Source organism: Hypanus sabinus, chromosome 29 (genome assembly GCF_030144855.1).
Source record: "Hypanus sabinus isolate sHypSab1 chromosome 29, sHypSab1.hap1, whole genome shotgun sequence".
Classification (NCBI taxonomy): Eukaryota; Metazoa; Chordata; class Chondrichthyes; order Myliobatiformes; family Dasyatidae; genus Hypanus; species Hypanus sabinus.
In genome coordinates, this window is record NC_082734.1 from 7,882,999 (window position 1) to 7,899,252 (window position 16,254).

General features: G+C 48.0%; 1 protein-coding gene across 1 annotated transcript in view; it reads right to left on the reverse strand.

The window, feature by feature from the left end:
• LOC132382949 (SH3 domain-binding protein 1-like) overlaps positions 1 to 16,254 on the reverse strand; it is an 80,959-nt gene that overhangs the window by 35,615 nt on the left and 29,090 nt on the right. The window contains exons 4-8 of the mRNA XM_059953558.1: positions 13,604 to 13,680; positions 8,514 to 8,625; positions 7,222 to 7,298; positions 3,761 to 3,878; positions 49 to 117 (exon numbers count right to left, since the gene is read on the reverse strand). Coding sequence (XP_059809541.1) covers positions 49 to 117; positions 3,761 to 3,878; positions 7,222 to 7,298; positions 8,514 to 8,625; positions 13,604 to 13,680 — 453 coding nt within the window. The remainder of the gene's footprint in view (positions 1 to 48; positions 118 to 3,760; positions 3,879 to 7,221; positions 7,299 to 8,513; positions 8,626 to 13,603; positions 13,681 to 16,254) is intronic.

Consider the following 16,254-nt stretch of genomic DNA (forward strand, 5'->3'; position numbering starts at 1 on the left):
ACGTTGAGGGCCTGTACTCAGTGTTGTAGTTCCATTTTTCTGGCTTACCAAGTAGAAGTAGTTGGAGTATTCCTCCTCTTTGCTGGCAAAGTGATACAAGTCAGCAGCGTACTCGTCCTGTAACGAGATGAAGGAAATGATTCAGACCAGGAGAGAGTTTGCTGCCGGTGCTCGAGTTGGGGGGCTCGGAATAAGGGCAGTGCTGCAGACAGACTGTAACGTCGGATCGGCGACCGTTTGCCGCCCCCCCCCCTCGCTGTGGGAGGAGCGATGCCCCCCCTCCCTCGTTAGTGAGAGAGGGGGAGCCTGAGGGAACTGTGGCCCCTCTTCGGGGGGCTTTGCTGTTGGTGAGGGGGGAGGGCTGATGCTTTTTTAATGGAATTAGTGAGGGTGGGGGAAAGAGGGAGGGGTTGATGTTTTTGCTACTGCATGTGCCTGGGAGGGGGAGTGGGCTTCAGGGTTCTTCTGTTTTTTTCCTGTCGTTTGTTCTTTGTGTTTTCTTTCTCTGTTTCACGGATGCCTGTGAAGAGTCAAAATTTCAGGTTGTGTACTGCGTGCGTTCTCTGATATTAAATGGGTCCATGGAAGTGACTGGTTCTGAAGGTACTGACTGAGGGGGTTCTCAGGAGGATAGCTTTGCTCATGAGGCAACTGTTCACCTACTGGAGGGACTCAGCCGGCCCACCGGCATCAGAGTGGGGGACGGAGTTGTTGATTTATTGGGCTGACTCCCCGTGTCAGGACCGATTCCTCCATCGGATCTGCTGTCGCTCCAGATTCCGGCACCTGCAAACCTTCTGGGCCTCTGATTCCGGTTACGGGAGTGCTGCCGTAGACCCGAGCGATCGGGAAAGGGGACAGGTATCCTCGTCAATAAGCGCCTGGTCTAACGTCTGTGGAAGGGAAGTGTGGCTACACCACCCAGAAACGGTCTCACTCTGAGAGCGTGAGAGTCGCTCCGAAATGTCAGACCTCACTTGGAGCAGTTTTGGGCCCCTTCTTTAAGGAAGGATGTGCTGGTATTGGAGAGGGTCCAGAGGCAGCCCAGAAGAATGACCCCAGGCCTGGCCGATGAGGAACGATTAATGTCCAGGGATCATGCTCTATGGAGTTCAGAAGCATATGGGGGATCTCAGTGAAGCCTACAGAACGTTTAAAGGCTGGACGGACGTTCCCATTAACAGGAAGGATTCAGAACCAGGGGCACAGCCTCAGAATAAAGGGAAATCCCTTCAGAATGGAGGGGAGGAAGAACTCCTTTTGAGAGGCTCAGAGGGTCACTGGGTGTGTTTGTTTGTTTGTTTATTTATTGATTGATTGAGACACAGTGCAGAATAGCCCCTCCCGGCTCTTCGAGTCATGCCACCCGGCAACCCCCGATTAAATCCGAGCCTAAGTGCAGGGCAATTTACAAAGACCAATTAACCGATCATCCGGCGTGTCTTTGGGACTGCGGGAGGAAACCGGAGCGCCCAGAGGAAACCCACACGGTCACGGGGAAGAGCGTACAAACTCCTTACAGGCAGCGGCAGGGATTAAGGCAGAGGTTGATAGGTTTTTGATTGGCGGGGGGGTGTTTAAGGGTTATGGGGGGGGGGAAGTTGGTTGAAAACAAAACTGTCATGACTGAACAGTGGGGATTAGATGGGCAGAATGGCCTAATTCTCCTCTCAACCGTTACGGTTGTACGGTGTTATATGGTGTTAAAGGGGTGGAGAGAAATACGGAGAGAGGGAATGGGACAGACGGGCTACTCTGCTGGGGGCCGGTATGGGCATGGAGGGGCGAGTGGCCTGTGTTGTAGTAAGTAACGTCGGGTCACATTTCCTGGGATTCAGGGGACAGAAAGCTGATCTAAAAGAAATCTCCTTTCTTGCCAGGGCGTTGCATTGCAAGCATGTGTAGCTCGGGTGGTTGATGGTCAAATTGAGTTGTTCTTGGCAATTTATTTGCAAACGTTTCATCACCATGCGAGGAAACGTCGTCAGTGTGCTGTTAACTGTGGTGTGTCCTCCAAACGTTTGGCCCATACAGACTTTACAACCGGCTGACTGGATGTCATTTACGAAACCCAAGTCCTGGAAACTTGGTTTTCAGAAACGCAATTCCAAGAAGCATGATTTTCTACGAGTAAATCTGTAAACAAACACGTAGACCCTGATCGGTTTATGAGCCACAGAGGGCAAAATTCCAGACCACACAACGCACGAGGTTCGCCCAGAAACCAATCAGTGACAAGATTTCCTCCCCACATCACAACTGAGTTTCTGTCCTGACGTCCAATCAGCTGATGGATAAGTATATAAAGGCCAAGCATTCACGATGTCTCCTTGCATGGAGACAAAACACATGCAAGGAATTTGCCAAGATTGGAGAACAACTCAACCCAACCGTTGCTAGGCAACGCTATCACAGAGCCAGCGAACTGGGTTCAATTCCCGCTGCTGTCGAGGAATTTCAAATCATAAAAACAAGGACATTTTGCAGATGCTGGAAATCTAAAACAACAGTGAAAAAAATGTTCCAGTTCCTCCAATATTTTGTGTGCGTTGTAAGAAGGATGTACATTCTCCCAGTGACCACATGGGTTTCCTCCAGGTGCTCTGGTTTCCTCCTACATTCCAAAGATGTCTGGGCTAGTAGGTTAATTGGTCAGTAATTGGATGGCATGGCCTCGTTGTTACAGTAGCACGACTTTAAAGATTCAAGATTGTTCAATGTCATTTTCCAGTACACAAAGTGTAAAGGAGAACGAAAGAATTGTTACTTTGGATCTGGTGCAACACAAGAAGCACACACTCACACACACACTGACACACAGAAACACTCACACTCACTCACAAACACACACACACACTCAAACACACTCACACAAACACACACACACACAAACACTCACACAAAAAAGATAAAGAACACAATAATAATAAAAAACCACAATAAATATAAATACATAAGATAGCTTACATACATAAATTGATTATATGTCTACAAAGTGACACTAGGCTGAACATAAGGTGACTGATGGGAAATAATAAAGTAGTGGTGGAGGTGTTGATCAGCCTTACTGCTTGGGGAAAGGAACTGGTTTTGAGTCTGGCGTGAATGCTGCGTAGCCTCCTCCATGAGCAGGGTGAGTGGAATAAAGAAATAAAACTCAATGCATAAAAGCATGTAGACATGGTCAAGAGGTTCAGTGGGGAAGAAATGTGATCTAAGTAACTTTGACTGTGGAATGATTGTTGGTGCCAGACGGGGTGGTTTGAGTATCTCAGAAACTGCCGATCTCCTGGGATTATCGTGTACAACAGACTCTAGAGTTTACAGAGAACAGTGAGAATGTCCAGTGAGTGGCAGTTCTGTGGGTGAAAACACTTCGTTAACGTGAGAGATCACAGGAGAATGGGCAGACTGGTTCAAGCAGATGGGAAGGTGATAGTAACTTAAACAACTACACATCGCAACAGTGGTGTGCAGAAGAGCATCTCTGAACACACAACACATCAGAACTTGAACTGAATCGGCTACAGTAGCAGAAAGCTATGCACGTGCAGTCAGTGGCCACTTTATTAGGCACAGGGGGTGCCTGACAGAATGTAGCCATTGAGTATATACCTGGGTCTCCACTTTCAGGGAGCTACGGACCAACTCCCCAACTTTGCCATACATTAGTATTCCTAAGGTCCCTGTAGCTTGTTTGTGTTTCTGTTAAACAGACACAGTTCATCTAATCCCTGCCTCTGACGTGCTCCCCACGCACCTTAGATAGCTCGACTTTTCTCCAGATTTCCTCCACCTCTTCTTTGAGGAGGTCCACCTTCGTCGTCTGAGACTGAGCGGCCGCTCCTGCGTTGGTTGACTTGGTCGCCTGCGACAGCCTAGGAAGCAGAGAGTGGGAGTAAACGGGACCTTTCCAGAACGGCAGGCAGTGACTAGTGGGGTACCGCAAGGCTCAGTGCTGGGACCCCAGTTGTTTACAATATATATTAATGATTTAGACGAGGGAATTAAATGCAGCATCTCCAAGTTTGCAGATGACACGAAGCTGGGTGGCGGTGTTAGCTGTGAGGAGGATGCAGGGTGACTTGCATAGGTTAGGTGAGTGGGCAAATTCATGGCAGATGCAATTTAATGTGGATAAATGTGAGGTTATCCACTTTGGTTGCAAGAACAGGAAAACAGATTATTATCTGAACGGTGGCCGATTAGGAAAAGGGGAGATGCAACGAGACCTGAGTGTCATTGTACACCAGTCATTAAAGGTGGGCATGCAGGTACAGCAGGTGGTGAAAAAGGCAAATGGTATGTTGGCATTCATAGCAAAAGGATTTGAGTACAGGAGCAGGGAGGTTCTACTGCAGTTGTACAAGGCCTTGGTGAGACCACACCTAGAATATTGTGCAGTTTTGGTCCCCTAATCTGAGGAAAGACATTCTTGCCATAGAGGGAGTACAGAGAAGGTTCACCAGATTGATTCCTGGGATGGCAGGAATATGAAGAAAGACTGGATCGACTCGGCTTATACTCACTAGAATTTAGAAGATTGAGGGGGGATCTTATTGAAACGTATAAAATTCTAAATGGATTGGACAGGCTAGATGCAGGAAGATTGTTCCCGATGTTGGGGAAGTCCAGAACGAGGGATATAAGGGGATAAAGGGGAAGCCTTTTAGGACCGAGATGAAGAGAAACTTCTTCACACAGAGAGTGGTGAATCTGTGGAACTCTCTGCCACAGGGAACAGTTGAGGCTGGTTCATTGGCTATATTTAAGAGGAAGTTAGATATGGCCCTTGTGGCTAAAGGGATCGGGGGTATGGAGAGAAAGCAGGTACAGGTTTCTGAGTTGGATGATCAGCCATGATCATACTGAATGGCAGTGCAGGCTCGAAGGGCTGAATGGCCTACTCCTGCACCTATTTTCTAGTTTCTATGAAAGAGAGAATGACCACAAGCAGCTTGAGGCTGGGTGGAAGACGGCCCAATATCCACATCCATAATCAAACACGTTTTAATGTGGGAACAGTCCTCAAGTCTGGGGTAAACTGTGCGCAATAGAGCTCTCTAATCGGAGAGTTAAACAGAATACACTTGCCATTCCATTCCTCAACCTGCCTGCAATAATCCTGATCAAAGCTCAAATAATGATTTAACTGGGGGGGGGGGGGCGCAGAAATAAACTTCATTCTGTCCAGCATGCGTGCACAAGTGTGTGTGTGTGTGTGTGTGTGTGTGTGTCTTGGTGCCTGTGATTTGGTGCTTGTGAAGTTGTTTCCTCTGATTCCACACCAGTGTCTGCATGCCCGCGTTTCTGTGCCAGCGTCTCTGTGCCCGCGTTTCCGCGCCAGTGTCTCCGTGCCTATCCTACTGTACCGGAGGTTCTCTGTGCATGAGGACTTGTAGCCCTCTATGAGGGTGTTTCTGTACTGTGCTCTATGCCCTTTCTTCTCTGCGCGTTCTTCTCTCTGTGTGTTTTTCTGTTCTCTCTCTCTCTCTCTCTGAGTTGTGGCATGTTTCTAGGTGTGCGCACGTGCAGATAGACATTAAAATCTGGATCAGAACGAACCATTGCTTGGCCACAGATAAAAATTTGGAAAGGCCAATATGGATGTAAAGGGTCAGGGTCAGGGTCAGGTGGTAATTTCACAGATTTGTCTTTTTTTTTAAAAAACAAGGCCAAGTTGCTCAACACTGAACCCAGCACAGATGGAAAGCAAGCAAGGAGGCAGTCCAATCTGAAGTCAGGACTTCTTGCTTCAAGGTCCAGTGTTGATGCCACTACACCACCAGCTGACTAGCTGGACTGACTGGCCAAATTGAAAATCTTGTCTGACCCACTCGTTTTTGTGAGTGCCACAGAGAAAGCAGACAATGACTCTGAAACATACTTCACAACGGTCCACTGCAAAACATCAGTGAAAGTAGCACTGATTGTAGCAAGGCCGAAATACAGACCGTGGGACGAAGGAGTCACTTTTCACAAGGGAGAAAGATGTTCCCCAAGGACAGAATGACAGCACTGCTCAGTTGAAAATTCAGACCCTGAATCAGAAGCATAAATTCTAAATTGGGAGATGCTGTTAACTCAAAATAGAGCTGCCACAACTACAGGAGGACTTTAACAAACTGGCAAAATGGGCAATTAATTGGCACGTTGATTCAGGTAAATGCAGTGTAATGTTGCATTTGTACCGTGCATTTTTCTAGAATGGTAGGAGTTGAAATGGCATAGAGCAGGTATTGCCAACCTGGGATCCACGGACCCTTTGATTAATGGGAGGAATCCATGGAATAAGTAAGGTTAGGAATCCTGGCCTAGAGGGATGATTACAGTCCGTGGTATCTTTATTAGGTACACGGGCTCATTAATGCACATATCTAATCAGCCAATCAGGTGGCAGCAACTCAATGCACAAAAGCATGCAGACATGGTCAAGAGGTTCAGTTGTTGTTCAGACCAAACATCAGAATGGAGAAGAAATGTGATCTAAGTGACTTTGACTGTGGAATGATTGTTGGTGCCAGACGGGGTGGTTTGAGTATCTCAGGAACTGCTGATCTCCTGGGATTTTCGTGCACAACAGTCTCTAGAGTTTACAGAGAATGTTGTGAAAAACACATCCGATGAGTGGCAGTTCTGTGGGTGAAAACAACTTGTTAATGAGGGAGGTCAGAGGAGAACGGTCAGACTGGTTCAAGCTGACAGGAAGGTGACAGTAACTCAAATAACCACACATTACAACAGTGGTGTGCAGAGGAACATCTCTGAATGCACAACACGTCGAACCTTGAAGTGGATGGGCTACAGCAGCATAAGACCACGGACATGCACTCAGTGGCCACTTCATTAGATACAGGAGGTACCTAATAAAGTGGCCACTGAGTGTACACCAGTGTGGCGCGTGGCCGAGTGGTTAAGGCGCTGGACTAGCAATCTGAAGGTCATGAGTTCGAGCCCCGGCCGAGGCAGCGTATTGTGTCCTTGAGCAAAGCACTTAACCACACACTGCTCCAGTCCACCCAGCTGAAAATGGGTACCGGCAAAACGCTGGGGGTTAACCTCACGATAGACCGGTGGGGGGAAGTCTCGTACTCTCAGTCGCTTCACGCCACGGACACGGCATAAACACTGGCTTTATGCACAGACTTTAGCTTTAACTGAGTGTACACCAGTCACCGGAAACGGCTGAGTGTTGGGCTCTGCCCTCAGCTGTGATCTTACCGATTCTTTGCTGCTGTCCAGTCCTGCGTTAGCTTGGCAAGCTGCTTCTTGTGTTTGAGAATGTTGGGAAGCTCCTCCTGTTTTGCAAGAGAAAGCGAGGTTAGGTCGGGTGGGAGTATTTCTGGGAAGTGACCGGCCCCATTGGTTTCGTTTCCCAACAACCCTGACTCCCATCGGGGCCTCCCCTGACCCACACTCCTCAGGGACCATCTTCCTCGCCAAACACGTCAATCGAACGGGGAATCAATAACAGATGAACACAGAGTGGGTCAGGCAGCATCTGTGGAAGGAGCTTAATGCTTCATGTCGAAGCTTCTCTGTCTGAAATGCCAAGGAGTGGCTGAGAAGGTGGGGGGGGAGGGGTGGAAAGGCCACAGGCTTAGCATAAGGATACTTTGTAGAGGACATCGTTTTGGGGGGTGGCGGGTGAAAGGGACAGAGACAGAAAGATCCACTCACAGAATGACACCGCATCTCTAAAGGTCATATCTGTCTCAAGTGACCCAGGCCCGTTAGGCCTGAGACAGAGTGACGAGAATCCCAGAGTAACAGAATGCTCCTCTGTCCAGCTCGGAAGTAACCCCAAGCTCGTTCTCTCTCTCAGCAGAGCGACCGCCAACCCACCCCCCAACCCCTCCGCTCGAGTGCCCGCCAACTCTGCGATGTGGAATTTTATTTTACTTTCTTTCGCGATAGAGCGCGGAACAGCCCTTCCGGCCTCCTGAGCTGGGTTGCCCAGCAACCCATCGGTTTACCTCTAGCCTAATCACTGGACAATTTACAATGACCACAAACTGGCACATCTTTGGACTGTGGGAGGAAACCAGAGCACCCTGAGGAAACCCACGCACCTGTGCTGGGGAAAAACGTACGAACTTGCTGCAGAGAATGCCAGAACTGAACTTCAAAATCTGATACCTGGAACTGTAACAGCATCGCCCAGGGCCTACATACAACTCCATAAGGACACGGAGCTAACTCCTGGGAATTTTGAATGCACCCCTGGGACAATGAAGTTCACGGAGAAATAGCTTGTGAACTGACTATATATAGAACCATTTGCACACTCTCCTCATGGGTAGTTACACATCGTTAAGGGGAGCCGTTCCAGAGAATGACTGCACACAGCAACAGCAGCCTGCGGAGAACTCGAACCAGCCTGGAACAAATCAATCTGATACCCCTCTGTGCAAATGACCGGCACTTTGGAAGTGCCCGCTGTGACATTGTCGGGACGGGAATGGGAATTGAAACGTTTGGCCACACACCCCGTGACTGTCTTATTCCCTCACCTCGGATAACTTAATGAGAGGGTCCAGGATTTCTTTCTCCAGATGGAGTTCGTGTTCAACGTGCACCTTCGCCAAAGTACCTTCCACGTAGCAGCACACCTCCAACATTTTCCTGCGGGAGAGTCCAGGTAGAGTGAGAAGCAAAGGGAGCAGGTGAGAACCTGGGTCCAGCAAGGCAGGGTGTATCATGTCAGAAGCCCATTCCGAGACTCTCTCTGATGGGGCTACTGGGTGAATTGAATTGACTTTATTTCTTACATCCTTCACATACACGAGTAAAAAATCTTTACATCTCCAACTAAACATGCAATGTGCAGTCGTAGTAACTTATAATAAATAGAACAGTCAATGTAATATAGAGTACACTCAAATCAATTCATCAGGCTGATGGCCTGGTGGAAGGACCTGTCCCGGAGCCTGTTGGTCCCGGCTTTTATTCTGCGGTAGCGTTTCCCGGATGGTAGCAGCTGGAATAGGTTGTGTTTGGAGTGGCTTAGGTCCCCAGTGATCCTATGGGCTCCTGTTATACACCTGATCTTGTAAATGTCCTGAATCACGGGAAGTTCACAACTACAAATGGGCTGGGCTGTCCGCAGCACTCTCTGTGGAGTCCTGCGATTGAGGGAAGTACAGTTCCCATACCAGGCAGTGATACAGCCAGTCAGGATGCTCTCAATTGTGCCTCTGTAGAAAGTTCTTAAGATTTGGGGCCCATACCAAACTTCCTCAACTGTCTGATGAAAGAGGTGCTGTTGTGTCCTTTTCACCCCACAGCTGGTGTGTACAGTGGTAAGTGGACTAAACATTGAGAATCAGAATCAGGTTTAATACCTTTGGTGTAAGTCGCTAAATGATTGCATTGTGACTGCAGTGTATTGCAATACATAGTAACAAAAATAACTACGTATTTTAATTATATTATCAGGATGGCACGGTAACGTAGTGGGTAGCAGTGCCGGTGACCTGGGTTCAATTCCCACCGCTGCCTGTAAGGAGTTTGTACGTTCTCTCTGTGACCACATTGGTTTCCTCCGGGTGCTCCGGTTTCCTCCCACAGTTCCAAGACATCTCAGTTGGTAAATCAATTGGTCATTGTAAATCGTCCTGTGATTAAGGTTAAATTGGTGGGATTGCCGAATGGCTTGGCTGGAAGGGCTAATTCCAATAGATAAAAATAAAAAATATATACAGATCGGTGACTAAGAACTTTGCATGGGCGAAGGGGAAGGTGTTGTTACTCCATACCATCAGACGAGCATCTGCACTCCGTCCGCCAGAGAAAGCGGGATCTCCCAGTGGCCACCCATTTTAATTCCACTTCCCATTCAGATGTGGCCATCTACTGTTGTGATGAGGACATACTCGGGTTGGAGGAACAACACCTTATATCCTGTTTGGGTAGCCTGCAACCTGATGGCATGAACATCGTGATCTCAAACTTCTGGTAATGGTTCCCCCCCCCCCCACCAACTTCCCCCCTTTCACCATTTCCCATCCCTTTTCCCTCTCCCGCCTCATCTCCTTTCCTGTCCGTCGCCTCCCCCCAGCGCTCCTCATTCCCACCCTTTTTCTTTCTCCCATGGCCTTCTGTCTCTGTCACCAATCAACTGCCTAGCTCTTTACTTCAACCCTCCCCCTTCAGGTTTCACCCATCACCCTGTCTTTCTCTCCCCCCCTCCCCACCTTTTAAATCCGCTCCTCAGCTTTTCCTCCTCCAGTCCTGCCGAAGGGTTTTGGCCAAAATGCTGGCTGTACTTTTTTTTCCACAGGTGCTGCCTGGCCTGCTGAGTTGCATGGACAGGTCACTGGAAATGTGAAGCATCAGTTCCCCTCAGTACAAGGCTTCCCTGATAAACATAGAAAACCTACAAGACAACACAGGCCCTTCGGCCCACAAAGTTGTGCCGAGCATGTCCCTACCTTAGAAATTACCTACAGTTACCCATAGCCCTCTATTTTCCTAAGCTCCATGTACTTAACCAAAATTCTCTTAAAAGACCCTATCGTATCCGCCTCCACCACCGTTGCCAGCAGCCCATTCCACACACTCACCACTCTGAGTAAAAGACTTACCCCCGATATCTCCTCTGTACCTACTCCCCAGCACCTTAAACCTGTGTCCTCTTGTGGCAATCATTTCAGCCCTGGGAAAAAGCCTCTGACTATCCACACGATCAATGCCTCTCATCATCTTATACACCTCTATCAGATCACCTCTCCTCTGTCGCTCCAAGGAGAAAAGGCCGAGTTCACTCAACTTATTCTCATAAGGCACGCTCCCCAATCCAGGCAACATCCTGGTAAATCTCCTCTGCACCCTTTCTATGGCTTCCACATCCTTCCTGTAGTGAGGCGACCAGAATTTATTTTTTATTTTATTCATTTACTTACAAGTTTAGTGTGGAGCAGGCAACCCAGTAATTTTAACCCTAGACTAATCACAGGAGAATATCTCACGACCGATTCATCTTTGGGCTGCGGGAGGAACTGCAGAACCTGGAGGAAACCCGAGCACAGAGGGGGAAGTATGAGGTTTCTTACAGGGGACGCTGGAATTCAACTCCGACATCCCGAGCTGTAACAGCATCACGCCAACCGCTATGCTACCATGGCAACCCTATTCAGCGACGAGTCTCCGAGCACCTTCTAGTGGGTTGTGGTAGGACGCACCATCCGGGAGAAGCTGACAATCCCCGAAAGGCTGAGGCCGACAGACGTGAAACGTCAAACGCCGAGCACCAGGCCTTCAGCAGATGACGGCTACAATGGGAATAGTCGCCAGATTTTGAATAGGAGCAGATTCCTTAGCGGAATCTCTCATTGCCTCCTTAGAAATAAAGTGAAAACGGCATTGACTGGTGATAGAACGGGAGGTTCCACTTGGCTCATTACCACGTGGTGGGCTATCGTTGATTGTGGCAGCTCGCTGGCACAGTGGCTATCATAACACTTCCCAGGACCAGTGATCAAGAAGATCCAGGTTCAATTCCAATCCCCACCACTGTCTTTGAGGAGTTTGCACGTTCTCCCCTCGACTCCTTGTGTTTCCTCCGGGTGCCCTGGTTTCTTCCCACACTCCACAGATGGCGGTTGTGGTCAGTGTGACCCCACGTGGGCACTGGAAACGTGACGACACCCGTGGACTGCCCCAGCGTAGTGTTGGTCAACACGTCTCACTGCGCGTTTCAAAGTATTTGTAACGAGTTAATGGTTTCATGGAACTTGAGGCTTGTTGTGTGACTTTGTGGAAGATGTGGCAAGGCAGGGGTTCAAGACAACAGCCAGGCAACGATGGCTAGAGACCTGAGAGAGGGGAAACCAGGAGCAGGAGGACCCCAGAGGTCCATGAGCCAGTCCTCATCGGGGGATCAGAGGTGGAGAGGGTCAGCAGTTTTAAATTCCTCAGTGTTGTCATTTCAGTGGATCGGGTCCTTAAAGCAAGTGTGATTATGAAGAAAGCACAGCAACTCCATCACTTCCCTAGAAGTTTATCTAAACCCTTGACAAACTTCTATAGACGTGGTGGAGAGTATATTGACCGGCTGCATCACAGACTGGTGTGGAAACACCGATGCCCTTGTACAGGGAATCCTGCAAAAGTAGTGGATACAGCCCAGTCCACCATGGGTAAAGCCCTCCCCACCACTGAGCACATCTACACAGAGTGGTGTTGCAGGAAAGCAGTGTCCGTCATCAGGGACCCCCACCACCCAGACCTCGCTGCTGCCATCAGGAAGAAGGTACAAGAGCTTCAGGAACAGTTAATACCCCTCTACCATCAGGCTCTTGAACTGGAGGGGATAACTTCACTTTCCCCATCACTGAACTGTTCCCACAACCTACGGACTCACTTCCAATGACTCTTCATCTCACGTTCTGGATATTTACTGCTTATTTATTATTACTGATTTTCTTTTGTTATTTGCAGTTAATTGTCTTTTGCACACTGGCTAGTCGTTCTGCTGGATGTAGCCTTTCACTGATTCATTCTATCGTGTTGCTCAGATTTACTGTGTATGCCTGCAAGAAACGAATATCAAAAAAATGAATACCAAGGTTGTGTGTGGTGCCAAGCGTGCACTTGGACAGTAAATTTGCTTTGAATTTTGAACTTTGAATGAAGTCTGCTGGGGCCAAATTTGCTTACTGCAGACGGAGAGGTGAGACCGGTTTTGGCATTGTCGACAAAAATCGAGAAGAACACAGTTATGGGAGCTGGAGACAGATGAGGCAGGAATAATGGAAGGACGTGAACTACACCCAACAACTAAGGTTGTCAGCTTAAAGTTTCAATCAATAAACAATCAATTGTCTTTACTAACACCAAAATATTGTCAGTTGTCAGCTTAAAGTTTCGATTGATTCAGTGTCTGCCTTATTATTTTTTGTGCGGCTGTATTTGACTGATACTATGTCTTGCTGTCTCATACGTGCTGAGTGTGACTGTCAGTGTTGTGTTTTGTACCTTGACCCTGGGGGGGGGGGGGGGGATGCTCTCTCAGCTGTATTCATGTATGGTTGAATGACAATTAAAATTGAATTGAACACCTCTATTGCAAATGTTGGTTTATCTTGCAAGTAAGAAAATCCAACGTACACAATCTAAAATAATCAATGCCCATAACTGATAAGCCAATTCTCTATAAAAATTGTCGTTCTCTGTTCAGAATTCAGAACAGTGTGGGTGACAGGGGTTGCGCTGTTCTCCCTGCGCACAAGTAAAATAATGTATGTTTGCGTGAGTGCATTCTGTTATTTTATTCTGTTTTGCTCCTGCCCTTTCTCCGTGACTGGAACACTTTATTCTGCATTCTGTTACTGCCTCAGTGTCAACGTGGTGAAATGATTGCTACGGACAGCACGTAAAGCAAGGACTTTCACTGTACCTCGGAATATGTAACAATAATGAACCTCAAATCTCATTAACATGACTGCATCACCCTCAGACCAATCAGCCATTTTGATGTTATTTCCGTAACTATTTTCCCTCTGGTCATTCTCCACACCTCGCGGGGCATGCTTGGAACATTCCTGTCCCTCGTCCCGGCCACGTCTAGACTTCCACCTTTAACGGACGGCTACTGACTCACCGAATGAAGGACTCACTGTCCAGCTCTCTACTGCTTTCTGCCATACACTGTGACAACACCATCAGCGGCATCTTTTTCTGCAGAACAAGAAACAATTATTGTAGGCGTTGCCGAAGGGAATCAGTGGCCATTTCATTAGGTACACCTGCTCATTAATGCAAATATCTAATCAGCCAATCACGTGGCAGCAACTCAATGCATAAAAGCATGCAGACATGGTCAAGAGGTTTAGTTGCTGTTCAGGCCAAACATCAGGATGGGGAAGAAATGCGACTTTAACTGTGGAAAGATAGTTTGTGGCAGATGGGGAGGCTTGAGTATCTCGAAAACTGCTGATTTCCTGGGATTTTCACATAGAACAGTCTCTAAAGCAAGCAGTTCCCGACCTTTTTTTTAATTGCAAGGACCAACGCATTTACGCAAGGGGTCTAGGGACCCCGGGTTGGAATCTCCTTCAGTAGAGTTTACAGAGAATGGTATGGCAAACAAAAAAGAATCCAGCGAACGACACATTGTGAGCCAAAGGCCTGTTTCTGTGCCGAACTGTTCAATGAAAATGCCTTTGTCAAGGAGAGCGAAGTCAGAGGAGAATGGTCAGACTAGTCCAAGGGCCACTCAAATAACCACACGTTACAACAGTGGTGTGCAGAAGAGCATCTCTGAATGCACAACACGTCGAGCCTTGAAGTGGATGGGCTACAGAAGCAGAAGACTGCACCGGGGTCCACTTCTGTGGCTAATAGTGGCCACTGAGAGCAAGGTGATGGCGGGGAGGGAGGGGGTAGTCACAGTGAACCAAGTAGGACTTCAGGAACATCGGAAGGGTGCACACCTAAACAGTGAATAACAGGCTTAGGAAGATGCACTCCTTTTTATGCCAAGCGTGACTTCACCCATCTTACCCTCCTTGAGCTTTCGTCACCTTCCCTCCAGACACTGCCACTCACCTACACAACAGAGGCGATTTACAGCCATTCCCCAATTTGTACGTCTTTGAGATGTGGAAGGAAACAGGGATAGCCAGAGGGAACCCCCCCCCCCCCCCCCGGGAAGACATGCAGGGTCCACACAGTCGGCGGACCCCGCCGCTGTCCGTAAGGAGCTCGTACGCTCTCCGCATGACCGCCTGGGTTTCCTGCCGCATTGTAAGAGGTTAGTCCGTTGAGGGAACGCCACGTCGGTGCCAGGAGCATGTGGAAACTTGCCGGCTGCCTCCCAGCACAGCGTTGCAGTTCCATAGATTACGGGTTAGGACGAGTAAACTCTGGATACCTTTCACTGCACGTTCTGACATACAATAACGTTGACCTCCTTAAAATCTTAAAAGGTGGCAGCTCTCCCCAAGGGAAGAGAAGGTGGACTGAAGGGACAAGTAGAGGGTGGTAGGGACAGTGGATACGTGTATGCCAGGGTGTGAATACAGGCAAGGTCGGGGGTGGGGGAGTGGAGTTAATTCTCAGCATGACTGGCAGCTTCTGGGGATGGGGTAAACAATCACATTTCAAATTGACAACTCTCCATTGGGGCTGGGATTAGATACTTGCAGCAGGTACAGTCCAATCTCACTTTCAGCAACTCTTTACAACACATCTTCACGGTATTATTTTCATCTGCCGTTTCTCGAAGACACAGCAGGTTCTGCAGACGCTGGAAATCCACAGCAACACACGCAAAACGCTGGTGGAACCCAGCAGGTCAGGCAGCATCTTTGGAGGGGAATAAACAGCCGACGTTTCGGGATGAGAGTGGAAAGGGAGGGGAAGAAGCCACTGTCTCACCTTCTTATTCTGGCGTCTACTCTTAGCAGTCACCTATTCACCAAATTGCCATCAGGAAGATGCTACAAGTCCATCACCACCAGGAATACACATCATCTCTGAAGCACCTTTCCTGTAACTGTCCAGCTTCTCAAAACTCACTCAGGTGTAATACCCGAACTGTCCCTGCATAACATTTGTTAAATGGGTTTTTTCCGATCTCCTTGTCCTGTTGATAATTATTTAGTCTGTTTCTATGTATTTTCCATTGTTGGAATCAGTTTTTTTTATACTTTTAAAAGACATTAGTTGAATTAATGATTTAAATTGGAATTGCAGTTTACTGACTCATATTTTTCACAATACATGGTGTTTGTCCCCACCTACTGGTGGAAGAGTGGTATAGCAGTTACATAACAGTTTACCCTTTGAAGTGTTGGCATGAGACATATACTGTAACTGTGTGTCTTTTAATCGGCCCTTTGCTTATCTCAGGAATTTGCCTTGGCTTTGGTTAACAGCGCCGGTCTCTGAAAAAATTGCCATCTTATCTTTGTCTTAAGTTTCTTCTCTTTAGTTTCATGTGTTCTGTACCTGTTTTTTTTCCCTTTAAACGTCAAATAAACAATCGTGAAGCGATAAGTTTTCGCTCCTCCTTGGACTCTTTTTAAAAAAAAAACCTGGGGATGGAAAACTGGGGCCTGTAGAGTCAGAGAGAAGTACAACATAGAAACACACCATTCAGCCCATCTAATCCATGCCAAACCATTTAAACTGCCCGCTCCCATCAACCTGCGCCAGAACCAAAGCCCTCCATACTACCCCACCCCCCATCCATGTACCTATCCAAACTATTCAAACATCGAAATCGAGCTCGAATGCACCACTTGTGCC